Below are 17,740 nucleotides of genomic sequence, written 5' to 3'. Positions count from 1 at the left end.
ATTAGTAACATGTTATTCCCCCTAGTTTGAACATTCTCACATCATTTCCTTTACATAATTATCCATTTTCAACTAAAGATGCCAAGCTAAAGGTGTGCAATTCCTAGATTATACGATTGAGTTTGTGAAATGTTGTGGTTATCAGATAATGTTCAAACTTCACAGCCAACTCTGTTTAAATTGTTTTTGGATGCATTCCATCAATTTATGTTCATCCCAACTCCAATCAGCAGAAATAGTAAACAACAAGTTTCTATTTCATTGTGTTTTTAAAAAATTTCCACTTCTAAATTACATCAACTCAGTTGCTTTATTTTGCCTCCACTGAAATTCTTACCGGAACACCATTTCCTTTCCAATATCTGGCTCAAGTAGTCATTCTTAACTTGTGAATCAAAACAATGGGGACTCCATTCTATTTCCAGCAGGGATCAGTGCCAATCCTGGTTAAGTTTTTAAGTCCTTACTCCAGGAATGCAGAAAGTCAAGTGAAGCCCTTAACCTTCACACTAATGCCAGCAAACTTAGTACAAATCAGGCACTGAACCAAAGTACCTTCCTGGTTTGTATAGCTCAGCTATGGATTGTCTTAATTAGAAATCTGCTGGAATAAAATCCATAGAGAAAACCATTATCCCATACTCTCTCAGAAGGTACCTCCATTTCCAGATCTTATTCATGGTATGGTGGCACAGTGCTTAGAACTGCTGCCTCACAGTGCTAGGGATCCTGTTTCAATTCCCGGCTTGGGTCACTGTCTGTGTGGAGTTTGCAGGGGCAGCACAGTGGCTAGAATGCTGCCTCACAGGAGCCAGGTTCGATTCCTGGCTTGGGTTACTGTCTGTGTGGAGTTTGCACGTTTTCCCCGTGTCTGTGTGGGTTTCCTCTGGGTGCTCCTGTTTCCTTGCACACTCCAAAGGTGTGCAGGCTAGGTGGATTGGCCATGCTAAATTGCCCCTTAGTGTCAAAGAGGCTAGCTAGGGTAAATGCATGGTTTTACGGGGATAGGGCCTGGGTGGGATTGTGATCAGTGCAGACTTGATGGGTCGAATGGGCTACCTCTGCACTGTAGGATTCTACGATCTTCTATAATCATTTCTGTTTTCCCAGTTTCTCTAGGTTACCTATGAACTGTACCTCCACAAATGCAGTTTTATACAATTCACCCAAACCTGATGAGAATGCCAACTTCTTCTACGGTGATTTTCTTCTCTTCTACTTGGAGGCACTGATCCAACTTTGATAGCTTTTCTCCACATCCACCCAATGCAGTTCTTACACGGGGAGCTAACACTAGAACCTTCTTCATGTGGGAATTCATAAACTCATCAAAATCTTTGTTCACGTTAGATACTGTTGTCACTTCCTTCTCTTTTGCAGTTGTAACTGTGCTTGATTGAAAATCATCTTCTCCAATACCAGGGTTCAGTTTCTTGGCATTTGGGTCCTTAATAAACATGTTGTCTGAAGCGGTTGTGGAAAGTGAAATATTGGTTAATAGTACACATCTTGAAGTACTCCTCTTCTTGACCAAAAAAGTGTTACATTTGCTACCTTCTAATAGCAGTAAGGTAAGTCAGTAAATTAATTATTAGCTGATGCCAAGCCTGGTTTTAAAAAGCCTGGAGATTGCAGGCGAATAGTAGAAGGAATGAAAAACAGAACTCATGTGGAAGACTGGTGAATTTTAATACTGATAGTGAGAGTGCTTAAAGGGTGAATATGTAAGATGGCATATTTTCAGCTCAGGATGAACAAGAGGGGAACTTGGTAATGAGTGGTAGCACATTAGAATCATTAATAATACAGACATAGGAAATATTAAAGAAAGATCATTTCAAAATTAAATTCACAAAGTTTCATTGTCTTACAGAATCTCAGATTTATTACAGCACAGGAGGCTGCCCTTTGATTCATCAACCATCATGTCTGTGCAGACTCTCCAAATGAGCAATTCGTCTAGTGCCATACCCCTGCAACCCTGCACACACTCCCATTTCAGTTAACAGTCTAATTTCCTTTTGAATACTTTGATTGAACCTGCCTCCACCATACTCTCAGGCAGTCCATTCCAAACTCTAACCATCAATGCAAAAAAAATGTTGTATCCTTTTGCTTCTTTTGCCATTAATTTAAATGTGTCCTGTCATTCTCAATCCTTCCACGAATAGGAACAGTTTCTCCACATCCATTTTAGCCCAGATCCCACATGATTTTAAAAACCTCTGTCAAATCTCCTCCCAGCCTTCTCTTCTCCAAGGAAACCAGTCCTAACTTCTCCAATCTATCTTCATAACTGAAGTGCCTGACTCTGGAACTATTCTTGTGAATATTTTCTGAACTCTCTAACTCCTTCACATCATTCCTAGAGCATGGTTTACCGCAGGGGCTGGGGTGTGTTACAGACCCTTACAATCACATTTTGATTTAATGTTTTAAGTTTCCTTTGGACTTTGGTTTCTGTTCAGGCCATCCCCCCCTTCCTTTTGGGGGGCTGCCCCTCTTAATTTGTCCCTAAGTTAATTTGAGTTCGTTTACTTGTTGGGTTGTCAAAAGGACTACCTGATGAGTTCCCTTCCATGCCTGCTGGGCACCGCAGGGGCTGGGGTGCATTATCGACCCTGATAATCAACTTTTGATTTAACGTTTTAAGTTTCCTTTCGACTTTGGTTTTTGTTCGGGCCGTCTCCCCCTTCCTTTTGGGGGGCTGCCCCTTTTGATTTGTCCCTTAGTTAATTTGAGTTTGTTTACTTGTTAGGCATGCAAAAGAGGTACCCACAGCTGGAAGCAATACTCCAGCTGAGGCCGAACTAGTGTCTGATACATGACTTTGTTGTTCTCTGATGAGAGAAGTCATTAAGACCACACATTTATTTATTTGAATACATCAAGTACAGACAATGTAATGACTTCAACAAGGCACATAAGGCTAGCTGCTTGGAGTATGAACTCCCTGATTGAGGGCATAATTGCCTGCCTAATAAGGGAGTGTCGTGTATATAAAACTGGGAGTATCTGGTCTTCCGGTGCTCCAGATTCTGACTGTGTACCAGGAACTCTCTGTGAGTGGAATAAAGTTTGTAAGAAAGGGAAAAAGGGAGTCTGGTGAAGGAAAACGAACCTCTACGGAGTTATTTCAGACAGCTTTAGGTAATTAACATGATATAGAACTGCAAATTGGATAATTCAAGTGCCTTTCCGAATCAATGTGCCTTTATTCAATTAAACATTACAATTATAGCTATAATGCAAATGTGTATACAGATCATTTTACATGCCTAAACAAATTTTTCCAAAGTTTTACTTTCTTACAGTTCTTTTCTTTAGTTGGCAAATTCCATTTATAATAAAATGAAGATTTGAGTCCAATGCAAATTGAGGGAGGAAATCATCTTCTCTCAGTACGATACAAGGCCTCAACTTCAAAGAAACCCGGAGTCAACCCTGTTCCCAAAAACTGTGGGTCATGGCATGAAAGTACCAATAGCATAGAAGACAATGTATTCTCACTCAGAGGGTGGATTTTATAGCTATTTCTTTCCCAAACAGACAGGAAATTTAGCCTTCAGATTTTAAAGATTTCTAGAACTGGAAAAATTAAATACAATAATGGGTGCTATCCTTCAGTTGCAATTACTGCATGTTTACTGAAGCACAATAAGGACAGTTTTACTTCTGCATCTGTGATTCTCCTTGCCAGGAGAGTGACCAACAGTCATTGCATATTTGATTCAATACATTCCTAAATAAATCTACTTTTAAATCAAGAATTTTATGCAAGATTATGAAAAATATTACCTTGATTCTTTAAAAAGTTCCAGTATGGCTGTTGCACAGCTCTCACATTCTGAATAGATTCCATGGCACTGTTGGGACAAAACAAATTTAGTGTACAATTCAACATTTGATGTACAAAGTATAAAGGCTCTGGTGACTACAATTCACTGGAACACTAGGCTGTTAGACTGGAAGTCAATGGTCAGAATTCTCTGACCTGGCCTCCAAGTGAGATTCTCCAGTACTGCATTGAGATTTGGCTGAGTGCCAAATTCACCGTTCTCACTGACTGTGGTAGCAGGGTGTCAGAAACCGGAAAATTCCAACCAATGTAAATATAGTTAGATTTGCAACCACTTTTCAAATATTATTAAACCTCATAGGGACACTCAGTCTCTTTAAGAACATAAGAAATAGGAGCAGGAGTAGGCCATCTGGCCCTTCGAGCCTGCCCCGCCATTCAATAAGATCATGGCTGATCTGTCGTGGCACAGTTCCACTTTCTGGCCCTCTCCCCATAACCCTTAATCCCCTCTCTTATCAAAAACCCATCAACCCGCTTCTTGAAAACATTTAGCGAGGCAGCCTCCACCACTTCAACGGGTAGAGAATTCCAGAGATTCACCACCCTTTGAGTGAAGAAGTTCCTCCTCAACTCCGTTCTAAAACGCCCCCCCTTTATCTTGAGGCTGTGCCCCCTAGTCCTAGTGTCTTTTTTGAGCGGGAAGAGTCTCCCCACCTCTATCCTATCCATCCCATTCATCATCTTATACGTCTCAATGAGATCTCCCCTCATTCTTCTAAACTCCAACGAGTACAAGCCTAGTTTATTCAGCCTCTCCTCATAGCTCAACCCCCTCAACTCCGGTATCAGCCTAGTAAACCTCCTCTGCACTCCCTCCAAGGCCAAAATATCTTTGCGCAGGTGCGGCGCCCAAAACTGCACACAGTACTCCAGCTGCGGCCTCACCAATGCCCTATACAGCTGCAGCAAGACCTCCCTACTTTTATATTCAATCCCCTTCGCTATGAAGGCCAGCATCCCATTCGCCTTCCTGACCACCTGCTGCACTTGCAAGCTGGGTTTTTGCGACTCGTGCACAAGGACCCCGAGGTCCCTCCGCACCGTCGCCTGCTGCAGTTTCTTGCCACGTAAGTAATAGTCCTTCCTACCATTCTTCCTACCAAAGTGGACCACCTCACACTTGCCAACATTAAATTCCATTTGCCATTTCCTGGCCCATTCGCCCAGCCTATCTAGATCCTTCTGCAGACTCTCCACACCCTCCGCACAATTTGCCGTTCCCCCAATCTTGGTGTCATCCGCAAATTTCGACACCCTACACTCGGTTCCCTCCTCCAGATCATCTATATAAATGGTAAAAAGCTGAGGCCCCAGCACCGACCCCTGGGGCACTCCACTAGTCACCATCCGCCAATCCGAATAGCACCCGTTTACCCCCACTCTCTGCCTCCTATTTGACAACCAATCCTCTATCCACGCTAACACCCTACCCCCAACTCCAAGTCCCCTGACCTTCTGCAATAACCTCTTATGAGGTACTTTGTCAAACGCCTTCTGAAAATCCAGAAAGACCACATCCACCGGCTCTCCTCTATCGACCGCCCTAGACACATCCTCATAGAACTCCAGTAAATTTGTCAGACACGACTTCCCTTTAATGAAACCGTGCTGCATCTGCTCTATCAAGCAATTTTAGCTGGTTCTCTACCTCATTTTTCAAAACTCTCTCGGGTCATTCCTCATTTACTACTCAACTTTGAACCATATATGACATTTGTGACATTCGTTCCATCAGAATCACATATGCAGAAATAAAAATGCTCCATTTCATTAATACCAAATTATTAATGTACTTTGTACATCTTCATCACAAAATTGTTCAGAAACTGGAAGAAAACCTTAGGACAAAAACTAAAGCCTATTTGAATGAAGTGTGGAGTTTTCTCCATAGGCAATTTGGTTCCTTGTATTAAAATATTTTGTTGTATTTACAAGTCATAGTAGCCAAGGGCCAGATAGAATTAAGCGTACAAAAAAAAGTTGTTCATGTAAAATGATTACCTAAAATGAAAAGTTTACAATAATTCAATTAGCTTTCGATCATTTATCATTCTTTGCTGCATGCACAGCATGTGTTAAAATTGAACACAAATAGAAACAAAATAATATGACTGACTAAATACCTTATGCATGGTACCATTTCACCAACCAATGGAGGGACAGGATCTCCTAGCAATGCCCGAACAGTCATGCAGACAGATTCTGAGAGGGAACGTAAATTGTATCCTCCCTAAAAATAAATTCTTCAAAGTTATAAGGACTTGAGGAGAATGGATATGGACTTGACAAGCTATGTATGTAAAAGAAATTCTCTCAGAAGATCAATGACCTCTGCTTCAAGCCATTCAAGTAATCTCTATCGAATTTTCATCAATAGAAAAAGCTATATAAACTACTTTGAAAGTCAAGTCATATGTGTTTTATTTCCCTGTAGTCCTTCCCTATAGTTTAAAAAAGCCTCCGATATAAATTAAGGTCCTGTACTTAAATGGTTATTTGGTATACAGAACTTATAGTATAAAGTGTTGATTGGTTAGCAAGTGGACTTTGATTATTAGAGATGGTTGTCATGGAGAATGCATCAGTTGATGGTGGCTGAATGTTAACTGCCAAGCACTATTTGTCTGCATGAGGTTCACTAGGCTGATACCGGAGTTGAGGGGGTTGAGCTATGAGGAGAGGCTGAATAGACTGGGCTTGTACTCATTAGAATTTAGAAGGATGAGGGGAGATCTCATTGAGACGTATAAGATGATGAAAGGGATGGATAGGGTAGAGGTGGAGAGGTTCTTCCCGCTCAGAAAGGACAGCAGGACTAGAGGGCACAGCCTCAAGATAAGGGGGGGGCAGTTTAGAAAAGAGTTGAGGAGGAACTTCTTCACTCAAAGGGTGGTGAATCTCTGGAATTCTCTGCCCGTTGAAGTGGTGGAGGCTACCTCGCTAAATATATTTAAGACGCGGGTAGATAGGTTTTTGGTAGGCAAGGGGATTAAGGGTTATGGGGAGAAAGCGGGAAAGTGGAACTGAGCCACTTCAGATCAGCCATGATCTTGCTGAATGGCGGGGCAGGCTCGAAGGGCTAGATGGCCTACTCCTGCTCCTATTTCTTATGTTCTTATGTTCTTATTTCAATTTTAAACCAGCAGCTTAACCAGAATCCACTTGCCAATCAATCAACTATCTTCCCACACAATATAAAGCTGTTGTTCCCCATGACATTGGTATTCTTGCAATTGTCCTGATGAGTGCAAGACAAAAAGCTTTGACAAAATGTCTTCTTCAGCAATACTCAGTTACTGTGTTTAGTTTAATTTAGTATGGAAAAAGCCTTCATTGAATGAACAAAGAAAGTTCATAAAGAGTAATCAGATAGAGAGATTTCATAATGTAACGTGTGCAGATAATACTGTAAAATATAGATTTTAATAGAACAGCAAATTTTGTAACATCACATCCTTTTTAATCTCCAATTTAGAAGATATAAAAATATGCAGTAAAATGTGACTCAAATGCGAGACAAAAACATGGAATGGGATTTTCCAGCCTTGCACACCCTAAGACCGGAAATTCCCGCCCGAGTTCAATGGACCTTTGAATAGTCTGTTGAATAGTCTGTTGAATTTTCTGTCTCATCCACTACAGTTCCAGAAGCAGGCAAGACTGGCAAATTTCAGCCACGGGATTTGATGTCCAAGGAATTTCTGCATCAAAGTTTGCTACATTGGTTCCTTGCAAGCAGAATTCTTACTCTCTGTATTTTACACACAGATGATGGAAAAAAAAGAAAACACAATGCAACTTCCCACTGCTGATTATATAGAGCGGCATTGTTGAACAGCAAAAGGTGCTATTATGTTTGTTTTGGGAGATTTACAGATATTTAACTATAGTGTACCTCACTTCTTGTAACTGACCAGACAAAACTCATCAAGGTATTTATTTAGATATGGTAGGGAAGTCTGCCAGCCAATGGGGGCTCATAGACTCCCCAGACAAATAACTACAATGGCAGTTATACCATGTGGCTCAACTACAAGTAATTAATTAACATTTACAAATCAAATGTGTCACAGACGTTATCCATATCCATTCACAGCTAACAACTGGGATTACATAATCTATAACATAAGGGTATAGTTGTCCAATTACAACTTGTGCACGTCTACGTAATTATCACCAAGTATATATTTCTTTTGATTCATCAATTACCTTCCAGGCATGGTTATCATAAGTATATTTCTAACCAATGGTATATCAACCCTTCATGTCCTCCCATGTTCATTATTCCTTGTTAGAGCAGATATTAACAAGCTGCAGCTGTGCATAATTCAGTGGCGGCCTTGTGTACATGCTGTGTGACTGAGGCCTTCCTTGTAACTAGGAGTTTTACAGCCCTTGACTCTTAGCAGGGTCTGCTTTAATCATGACTTGTAGTTTTCTCATAGTTTTCTGTGTGACTGAGTTTAGCAGCTTATGCAATTTTAAAACTTGTGTGATTATTAACCCTTTCAATATATTATCCCAAACAAGTAATATTTCACAATACAGAGAACCACAGGAAAATGGGAACCCCACTTATTTTAAATGAATAGCAGTTTATTGCATTTAATAAACTATTTTTAATCCAATCAAAATTTAAAATGAGTTGTGTTCTGTAATAACAAAACTGATACTTCCTCGTATAGAAAGTGTTGACAACATAAAAAATGCACGATCAGTTGAATAATAGATCTCCAGCAATGTAGTTGATTTTGAAAAGGCCCAGCAAACCGTTCACTTCAAGGGCAGTTAGGGATGGGCAATACATTTATTGTGAAAACTAAATTGTAGTTTCACAGAATTGAGAAAAAAACTAAAAAAGTGGCACAAAACTTAACACACGTTTGTGCTTTTCTGAAATCTTTTTGTAATATCAGAAGGAAACCACATACTTTGAGCAGTTTAATACTAGTCATGAAACATTAGTCTCACCCATCACCAAGACAGAAAAATCCTTCCATTGCGTTCCAAACAACTGTGAAACATAATGCATAAATTGCACCTTTGCAATGTTCTTGTCTCATCTCGAAAAAGAGATGAGATAAAAACATACACTTGATTTTAACGTATGCCATACAATGAGTGAAAATTATCTAAATAAACACCAGTCAATTTTCACACAAAACGCTCCATTATAAGCCATTTGATGATGTCTGCGATAATAATGCGCATAACCTGAGAGAAAATTTAGTTACATACATACCTCCAAAACAACACAGAGCTTCCCATTAGCTAGTGGCATCAGTAATTGAGTCAAATGAGCAAAACACTCTGGTGTAGCACACATTTCACCCTAGAGGATGAGAGAGTAAATCATCAAATCATGCCAAAAATACTCCAAGGCCAGAGCGCTGGGACATTTTTAAAGAAAATTTCTAAATACATTTCTAGTTTTATTGTAGAGAAGTTATCTTTGAATTCTATTTCACCTATCATAAATTGTTTACATATAATTATGCAGTAATCTTAAACAAAAACTCCTACTGAATTGCATCCAACTTTGGAACTTTGGTAATAAATGAAAACAGTTGACTTCAATCAGGCTGTTTTCTTCACACAGGTAGCGCCCAGTGCTAGTAAGGAAGAACACCGACAATTGTTTATTACTTAGATTTATATATGAGTAACTAGTAATGCAAAAAAGAACATTAAAATTGATCAGTCTGGCCACATGCATAAAGCTTCATTGTGATCAAACTGCCTATCCATGATAGAGAATATAGAGTCTTGATTAAAAATAACCTACCTCAGGATCTCCAATTGCAGCATCAAATCCAGCAGACACCAGAATCAATTCAGGATTAAACTGTAATAACAACAGGTAAAGTAATTTATTAACAGTACATACAAACAAATAGATTTTTAAGTATTAACACTGTCAAGTGTATAACAAATTACCTCATAAGCCATAGGAAGCAAAATGTAGAAGAAGGCTGCTAGATAGTCAGCATTTTCCATTCCAATCTGTCAGAAACAAATAATTATTTAAAAATTAAATTGAGAAGTGCATGTAAAGATCCAAAGTCCTTGGAGCAGGACACCAATACAGCTGGAAAAAGGAAATCAAGAATAATTAGACGAAATTAGGTTTTAAAAATAAATAAATAAATTTGAAGAGACTTAAATTACAAAATGATCAGACATCAATATCTGAAAGACAACTTTTTTTTACAAAGATAAAGACCAGAGGAGAGGAATTTCTCATAATGAGATAGACTTACATTGAAGAACCAGCAGCTGATGATAGTACCTGCTCCAAGCTTTGCTGGTATAGGCACTATCTTCGTTATACTGTCAAGGGCACTAGGTCAAACTGTCCGGATGGTAGGAAAAGTGTAAGGAAGAATGCAGAGATAGGAAGAGATCACAAGGTAAGTTATAGGAATGTTCAATGCAGAGAAACGTGAACTAGTATGTTTTTGAAAGAGAATTATGAGAAGTACATACTTAATGGCAAGATTCTGAATAAAGAAGAGGAAGCAGATACAGCCAAATGTGCACATTCATTATTATGCTCTTGCAATGTGGATGATATGGGTAAGGAATTTATTGTCTACCCCTAAACTGTTTTGAGAGGACTGAACAACAGCTATGTAATACTTGAGTCACATGTTAGCTGAACCAGGCAGATACTTTTCCTTGAAAGATAGTGAACCAGTTGTGTTTTCGTAACAATCTTTTTTGTTAACAGCCTACAAATTGCCACACTCTGGTGGGATTAAACTAATGACCATGCTTTCCTTATCCAATTTCTTAACCATTAGATCAAGGAAATGATATTGAATTTGTATAAGATATTGGCCGGCCGCAATAGCAACGTTGCATAAAATTGTGTGCACCTCATTATAGGTAAGAACATCTGAAAAAGATCCACAATCAGTGGAAACAAGGGAATACAGAATCAGACTATTACCTGAAGAGTGAAAGGGGAGAGCTATGCAACAGAAGCAGAGATAACAATTTAAAAAGAAATATATCAACAACTTTAATTAATATGGCACCCTTAACATAGAAGGAAAAAACTCCATGGAACTGCACAGAAGTGCAACCATTCACAAAATGACACCATCCAAATGATGATCAAAATGAATGGCTATTAGAGGAGGAGAGGTTCAGAGAGGGATTCCAGATCTTAGGGTCAAGAGGTCTAGATGTGATTGTCAACGGTGGGTTGAAGGGAGTGGTGGTCGATGGGTTGTAGAAAAGACCATAGTTTTTGCTGAATTTTCAAAATGTGGTAGACCTGGTGAATATTACAGATAGGGAGGAGGTAAGCCATGTGGCGATTTGAACTGCAGGCATTTGGGGATTGTGCTCAGTGTACGTCAGAGAGTACCAAGGTGGTGGGTAATCAAGCTTTGAGGGTCAGAATATGGGCTGCAAGTTTTTAGATGAGATGGATTTCTGGAAACAAGTGAAGGACGGGAGAACACCCAGATGCACACTTGAATAGTCAAGTGACAAGGTCACAGCTTTGGGTCAAATAGGATGCCAAAGTTGAGAACAGTCAGTTTCAACACAAGACAGTGGTCAGACAGGTTATAAATATCAATGGTAGAGTTTCTATTAGAGATTGAATACAATATTATTAGTCTTCCAATGTATAAATAGAAGTTAGGATTTGGATGTCAAAGAAACAAGCTGGCAATAGAGACAGGACAGGGGTGGTGGGGAGGTAAAGCTGAGTATTGTCAGTATACGTATGGAACCGAATGGTTGGCCTTCAGATGATATCTATGAGGGACAGCACTTAGAGGAGAAATACCAGTGTTCCAAATTCAGGTCCTTGAGCAATCCCTACGGCAACAGTGCAGTGGGGAATGAAGGCATTGTTTAAGGTGCTCTGACTATAATTAGGCAAGACTGGAATTAATTTGAAACAATACAGAAAGAGAGGATAAGGAAGAAAACTTCAGTTACACCAGTGGAAACATGACAAGCAGAATGATCCCTTTCTGCACTGCTATTTGAATGAAATATCAAGCTGCCGAATGCTTACTTAAGAACACAAAAATTAAACTTTTATTTTTAAAAACACCTTGTTCCATGGAAGATTTACGTTGAATCCCAAACCTTTGCCTTTTCCAACAGCATAATAGTCAGAGTCCTTCAAATTTGGCCAAAACTGCTGGTATTCATAACGATGCCATGAGAAGTATAGAACACTAAAAGAAACCAAAGGCATTAAAATATAAAACCTCTTGTATTTTTTTTTAAAAAAAGCATTAATAATTTCCATTCTCCTGGAACACCTAGATAAATGCAACATGTCTACTGCATTCCAAGTGAAGTCAACTAACACACAGACCAGTGACTGAGCCAGTTTAGCACTTCTTACCAACACAGCTATCAAGAATGCGAAGTTGGTATGAAAATATAGATAACTTCTCCATGATAGGAATCCATTATATTTTCATAAAAGCACAAGTGTAAGGTACCAACCTGGGATCCTCCTCAAATACGTATTGAATTCCTTGACCATGATGCACATCCCAATCAACTATCAGAATCCTGGAAGAAAAGAGCAATATAAACTACAATCATCATTACAAAACAAACCTAGTTTTCTAATTTAAAAAAAAGTCACCTCTTTGTTCCATATGTTTTTTTTGCATACTGCGCTGCTACAGCTACATTATTGAAGATGCAAAATCCACAGGCTTCACTCTTCTGGCTATGGTGGCCTGGTGGTCTGAGAAAATGGGCAAAAATAAATAAACTGAATGTGTAAAAAGGTACATTGCATGGAATCAATGAACTGTACAGTATAAAATTATCCTGTACCTGACCAACGCCATCCCATTTTTTACTTTACCCAACATCACTGCATCAACAAGTTGTAGTGTCACTCCCAGGGCCACTTTGGCAACGTGATAGGAATTCTAAAACAAAAATTCTTTGATCAAATGAGCGATACAGTCAACACAGTACAGAACCAAATAATGAAAAATTCTGCTACCAATTAATGCACAAAGAACCTGACAATCAATTCACATGTTCTCCTGAACAGTTTATCGAGTCGATACATTTTCTAACAATCAAAAAACTCCCCCATTTTCTTGTCTATATTTACTTTCATGTACTGGGTTTTTCGGCACGTTTTATACACTGGCTAATTGCGTTAGTGAAATTAGTTTTGAATTGCTTGAGTAAAGAACCAGTCATAATGGATTGATTGGAAGCAAGATTTGTTCTATAGTTCACATAAAATTCTTCTTTTCTATTTTTAATGCAGTGATTTGTGCAATGGCACAAAGTCAACCACCCCTACACTGCCTTATACAAGTAGTTGTTCTTTTTGCATGGACGAAATGATCATCAACAAGTTACTTGACCACACTGGGAGAAAAAGGACATTGTTGGCATTCATTAACACTTTCTGAGAAGAGGGTCACAAGAAAATAGTCACAACTGGAACGTTAGATGACCGATACTTTCCTTAATCCAAGGATGTCCCTTAGACCAGAAATGCCAACCCAACAATTGCACTTCTGGTCTGAATAAGGTTAGCTCGGAACATGCAGACCAGAGCAACCTTTCTGTTGTTTCGTTTTTATTATTGCTAATACAAACTTTTTGCATTGATAATTCAGTGCCTACTTGAAACTCTGCAACATATTGATACAAGAATGATGTTGTATATATTATCCTGAACTGAATATTCCTATTTTCAAGATTGTTCACTGAGCTTAGAGCGAAGGTATAGAGTAAAAAGTAATTTTTACTTTCATGGCCTCTTTTCATGTCCACAGAGTATCCCAAGCACTTCACATCCAAGAAATTACTTACGATTCACTGTTAAAATACAGTCAATCTGCTACATTAAGATTCCATAAGAAACAGATGAAATGATGATGTAATTTACTTTTCATAGTGTGTTGAGTTTAGAGCAGAAAATCTTCCTATTCTGAACAATCAGGTTGGGTTTAACACAAATTAAGAGCAGCAGTAGGTCATTTATCCTCTCAAACCTATTCAATCATTCAATACGATTACAGCTGATCTGATTGAGGCCTCAACGCCACATCCCCAACTCCCTTATTAGTCAAGAATTTATCTACCTCTGCCTTAAAAATATTCAATGATCTGGCCCACAGTGCCTGGGGAAGAGTGTTCCAAAGACTCATGGCTCAGAAAAACTGTCCTCATCGCCATTTTAAAAGGAGACTCCTAATTTTTAAAACTGTGTCTCCCAATTCTAGTCTCTCCTACAAGCTGAAGCATCTTTGTCAAGTTCTCTCACAATCTTGCACAGTTCAATAAAATCACCTCTGATTCATCCGAATCATAGTGGATAAAGGCCCAGCCTGTTGAACCTTTCCTCATAAGATAACCACACCCTGACCCTGCCCATAACAGAGGTACCTCTTTTACCCCAAGTGTTCTACAATCTCTTCTCATTCAAATAATATGCTGCCTTTCTAGTGTTCCTGCCGAAGCAGACAAGTTTGCTTTTCTCCACATAATTCTCAATCAGCCAATTTTTTGCTCATCCATTTAACCCATCTTTATCCCTTTTTAGGATTCTTAGGTTGTCTTCACAACTTGCATTTCCACCTATCTTCGTGTCATCAGCAAATTTAACAACTGTACATTTGGTCTCTTCTCAGTCATGAATATAGATTGTAAATAATTGAGATTCCAGCACTAATCCTTGTGGCAATCCACTCAATACATTCAGCTAATCCAAAAATGACAATTATGCCTACTCTGTTTCCTGCTAGCAAAACAAATTCTCTATCCGAGCTAATGTGTTACCCCCATATCATGAGCTTGCACTTTGATGTGGCACCTTGTCAAATGGCTTCTAAAAATCAAAGTGCAACATATCCACAGGTTCCCCTTTGTGCACATTGCTTATTACTTCCTCAACTCCAATAAATTAGTCAAACATGATTTTACCTTTCACAAAACTATGGTGATTCTGTCTGATTTCACTGAGATTTTCCAAAGTGTGCCGCTATAACTTCATGATAATAGATTCCTGCATTTTCCCTATGACAGAAGTTAAGTAACTGGCCTGTAGTTTCTTGATTTCCTTTCTGGAACAGAGAAGTCATATTTGCTACTTTCCAACCCAATGGGATCGCTCCAGAATCTAGGAAATTTTGGAAAATTAGAATCAATTTCATCAGCCACTTCTTTAAAGACCCAAGGATGAAGTAAATCAGATTCCAAGGACTCATCAGCTTTTTAGTTCCAATAATTTTCTCAGTATCCTTTCTCTGGTGCTTTTAATTCATACTTATTTCTGGGATGCTATTTGTATCCTCCACAATTTTAAGTTTATTTATTAGTGTTATAAGTAGGTTTACATAAACAATGCAATGAGTTACTGCGAAAATCCCCTAGTGAACATAGATGCAAAATATCTGTTCATCTTATCTCCCATTGCTTTACTTCCCATTAGTAATTCCCCTGACACTGTCTAGAGGACCAACGCTCACTTTATTTACACTTTTCCTTTTAAATAACTGTAGAAATTTTACACTGAGATAAAAGCAAAATATTGCGAATTCTGGAATCTGAAACAAAAACACAAAAATGCTGGAAAAGGTCTGACAGCATCTGTGGAGAGAGAACAGAGCCAATGATTCAAGTCTGGATGACCTTGGCTCATCCTAACTCTGTTTTTGGTGTAGAAATATTACTACGTTTTTATATTACTAGCTAGTGTTCTCTCCTATTTTCCCACCTTACTAATTTTTAAGTCATGCTTTGCTGTTCTTCATATTGTGCAATCTGCTGACCTGCCAATCAACATTGCAAAATTATATGCTTTTTCCCCAACTCTAAATTTCTTGCTTGGCCATGGATGGTGCATCACTGTCTTAAGAGTCTTTCCTGCTAACCTGAATGTATCCTTTGAATATTATGAAATACCTTCTTAAATGTGCCACTGTTTCGCTATTTCTCAAGCTTTATCATCTTGTAGGCACGTCTCCATAACAGCTATCACATATTTATTTCTATTTGCACTGTCAATTTATTTGTTTTGTTATGAATGCTATGCACATTATCTTTAGTTCTATCATTTTACTATTCTTTGTAACCTCTGGCCTTATCTGCTAGTTCATTCTTTGGTTTTGTACACTCTGTCCCTTCCAGCTGTGCTCTGTCCTCATTTCCCTCATTGTCACCCTTCCTTCCTTGCCTTCTCTTCTCTATTCATCACATCTTTACGAACTTGATATTTTACCCCCCACTACTTAGTTTAAAGCTGTCTCTACTGCTCTAGTTGTACGACTCGTCAGAACACTACTCTCAACATGGTTCAGGTGAACAGTACAGCTCCAACTTTCCCCACTATTCTAAGAATCGAAAGCTGTTTCTCCCACAACAATTGTTGAGTCACCTCTCTAACTCTATTTACCCTACGCCATATTGCTCATGGTTCAGGTAATAATCTGTCTTTTAATTTAGCTCTTAGACATATAACATTTTATTTGCATAACAGCATCCTTGATAAAGCAGAACTTCTAATTAAATTCCTGAGCTAAGTTAACACATGTGAACTTTTTATCTTTGTAGCCTTTAAGATTTCTACCATTGAGAATATGGTGTGCTTTAATCAATCTGTTTCACATCCATCAGGAAGCAATTGCCATCAATCATTAAAAATCTAAAACTATGGCAACCAAAATTGTCTAGAGGAACAGAAGCTCTGGTTGATCAGCAAAGTTTGTGGCTCAGATCTAAACTGCAGGCAATAAGTTGAACACTTGGCTTAAATTATGTGACCAGCCCTAAAATGGAGTCTTGTACACGCCAAGTCCAACGTAAATGAAAGCTGACACAATGAAAGAAATAGAAACATGATTTTTACTGGATACTAATTAAGAAAAATATTTTTTGCTGCAAGCGGAATTTTACTTACGGGGTGAAAATAGACATCATTATACATGTATGAAAAAGTCTTCAGCTCTTCAACATTCATAGAAGCAGTAGATTTCACAGCTTCTATATAATCCAAACTAAAGAAAGAAAATACTTTAATTGATTGCGCTCAAACATTATGTTGACGAATTAAAAATTGACATACAGCAGTAAGTACAGTATATAGATTGCAGAATAGCCTCATTTGAATGGGAAGTTTCCAAATGCATCAAGACTTGGACAATATTCAGGCACAAGCTGACAAGGGACAAGTAATATTTGCGCCATACAATTACCATTTCCAACAAGAGATGATCTAACTATTGTTCCTTCACATTCAATGCATTATAATCACTGAATCCTCACTATCAACATCCTGGGAGTAGCATTGACCAGGAACTCATTGGACAAGCTGTATAAATTCGGTGCCTAGAAGAGCAGGTCAGAGAAAAGGAATCCCATGCAGAAGATAGGAAATATCGCCAAACTCCCCAAAGCCTGCCCATAACCTACAAGGTATAAGTTAGCAGTGTTATGGAATACTCTCCCCTTGCCTAGACAAGTGCAGCTCCAACAACACTCAAGAAGCTCAATACCATCTAGGACAAAGCAGCCACTTAATTGGCATCCCTTCCACAAACATTCATTCCCTCCACCACTAACGTACAGTGTGTACTATCTATAAGATTTTTAAAAAATTCATTCATAAGTAAGCACATCTTTCCAAGAATGTTGTATTGTTTTTAAAAAGACATCAAATGAGTGTCATGAAGATACAGAATGCAAGACCCAAATTGTAGAAATATATCAAATTTGTACAAGAGAAAGATGATCTTACTGAGATAGAAATGCAAATAAGTAACCAGTAGTTTATCCACAAAAACAGGGAGAAATAATTGACAAGCTAACTCAGGTACCCTTAGAAATGGTCGCAGAATTGACAGAGAGATGGGAGATTTATCT

The 17,740-nt window shown here is 38.5% G+C and overlaps 1 protein-coding gene across 3 annotated transcripts in view; it reads right to left on the bottom strand.

Moving 5' to 3' along the window:
- LOC145355381 (polyamine deacetylase HDAC10-like) overlaps window positions 1–17,740 on the bottom strand; it is a 40,825-nt gene that overhangs the window by 12,058 nt on the left and 11,027 nt on the right. Inside the window, exons 5-15 of one of the 3 annotated variants that reach the window (XM_080207393.1) lie at window positions 16,779–16,875; window positions 12,686–12,783; window positions 12,489–12,593; window positions 12,344–12,412; window positions 11,940–12,066; window positions 9,800–9,865; window positions 9,648–9,707; window positions 9,105–9,194; window positions 5,986–6,092; window positions 3,799–3,866; window positions 1,167–1,464 (exon numbers count right to left, since the gene is read on the bottom strand). In XM_080207393.1, coding sequence (XP_080063519.1) covers window positions 1,167–1,464; window positions 3,799–3,866; window positions 5,986–6,092; window positions 9,105–9,194; window positions 9,648–9,707; window positions 9,800–9,865; window positions 11,940–12,066; window positions 12,344–12,412; window positions 12,489–12,593; window positions 12,686–12,783; window positions 16,779–16,875 — 1,185 coding nt within the window. Of the gene's footprint in view, window positions 1–1,166; window positions 1,465–3,798; window positions 3,867–5,985; window positions 6,093–9,104; window positions 9,195–9,647; window positions 9,708–9,799; window positions 9,866–11,939; window positions 12,067–12,343; window positions 12,413–12,488; window positions 12,594–12,685; window positions 12,784–14,803; window positions 16,738–16,778; window positions 16,876–17,740 lie in introns of those variants that run through there. The other 2 variants (XM_080207394.1, XM_080207395.1) reach the window with 2 other exon arrangements.

This window comes from Carcharhinus amblyrhynchos, chromosome 19 (genome assembly GCF_965287045.1).
Source record: "Carcharhinus amblyrhynchos chromosome 19, sCarAmb.v2.hapA, whole genome shotgun sequence".
Taxonomy (NCBI): domain Eukaryota; kingdom Metazoa; phylum Chordata; class Chondrichthyes; order Carcharhiniformes; family Carcharhinidae; genus Carcharhinus; species Carcharhinus amblyrhynchos.
Note: the sequence above shows the minus strand (reverse complement) of the source record. Positions and strands in the feature narration are given on the sequence as shown.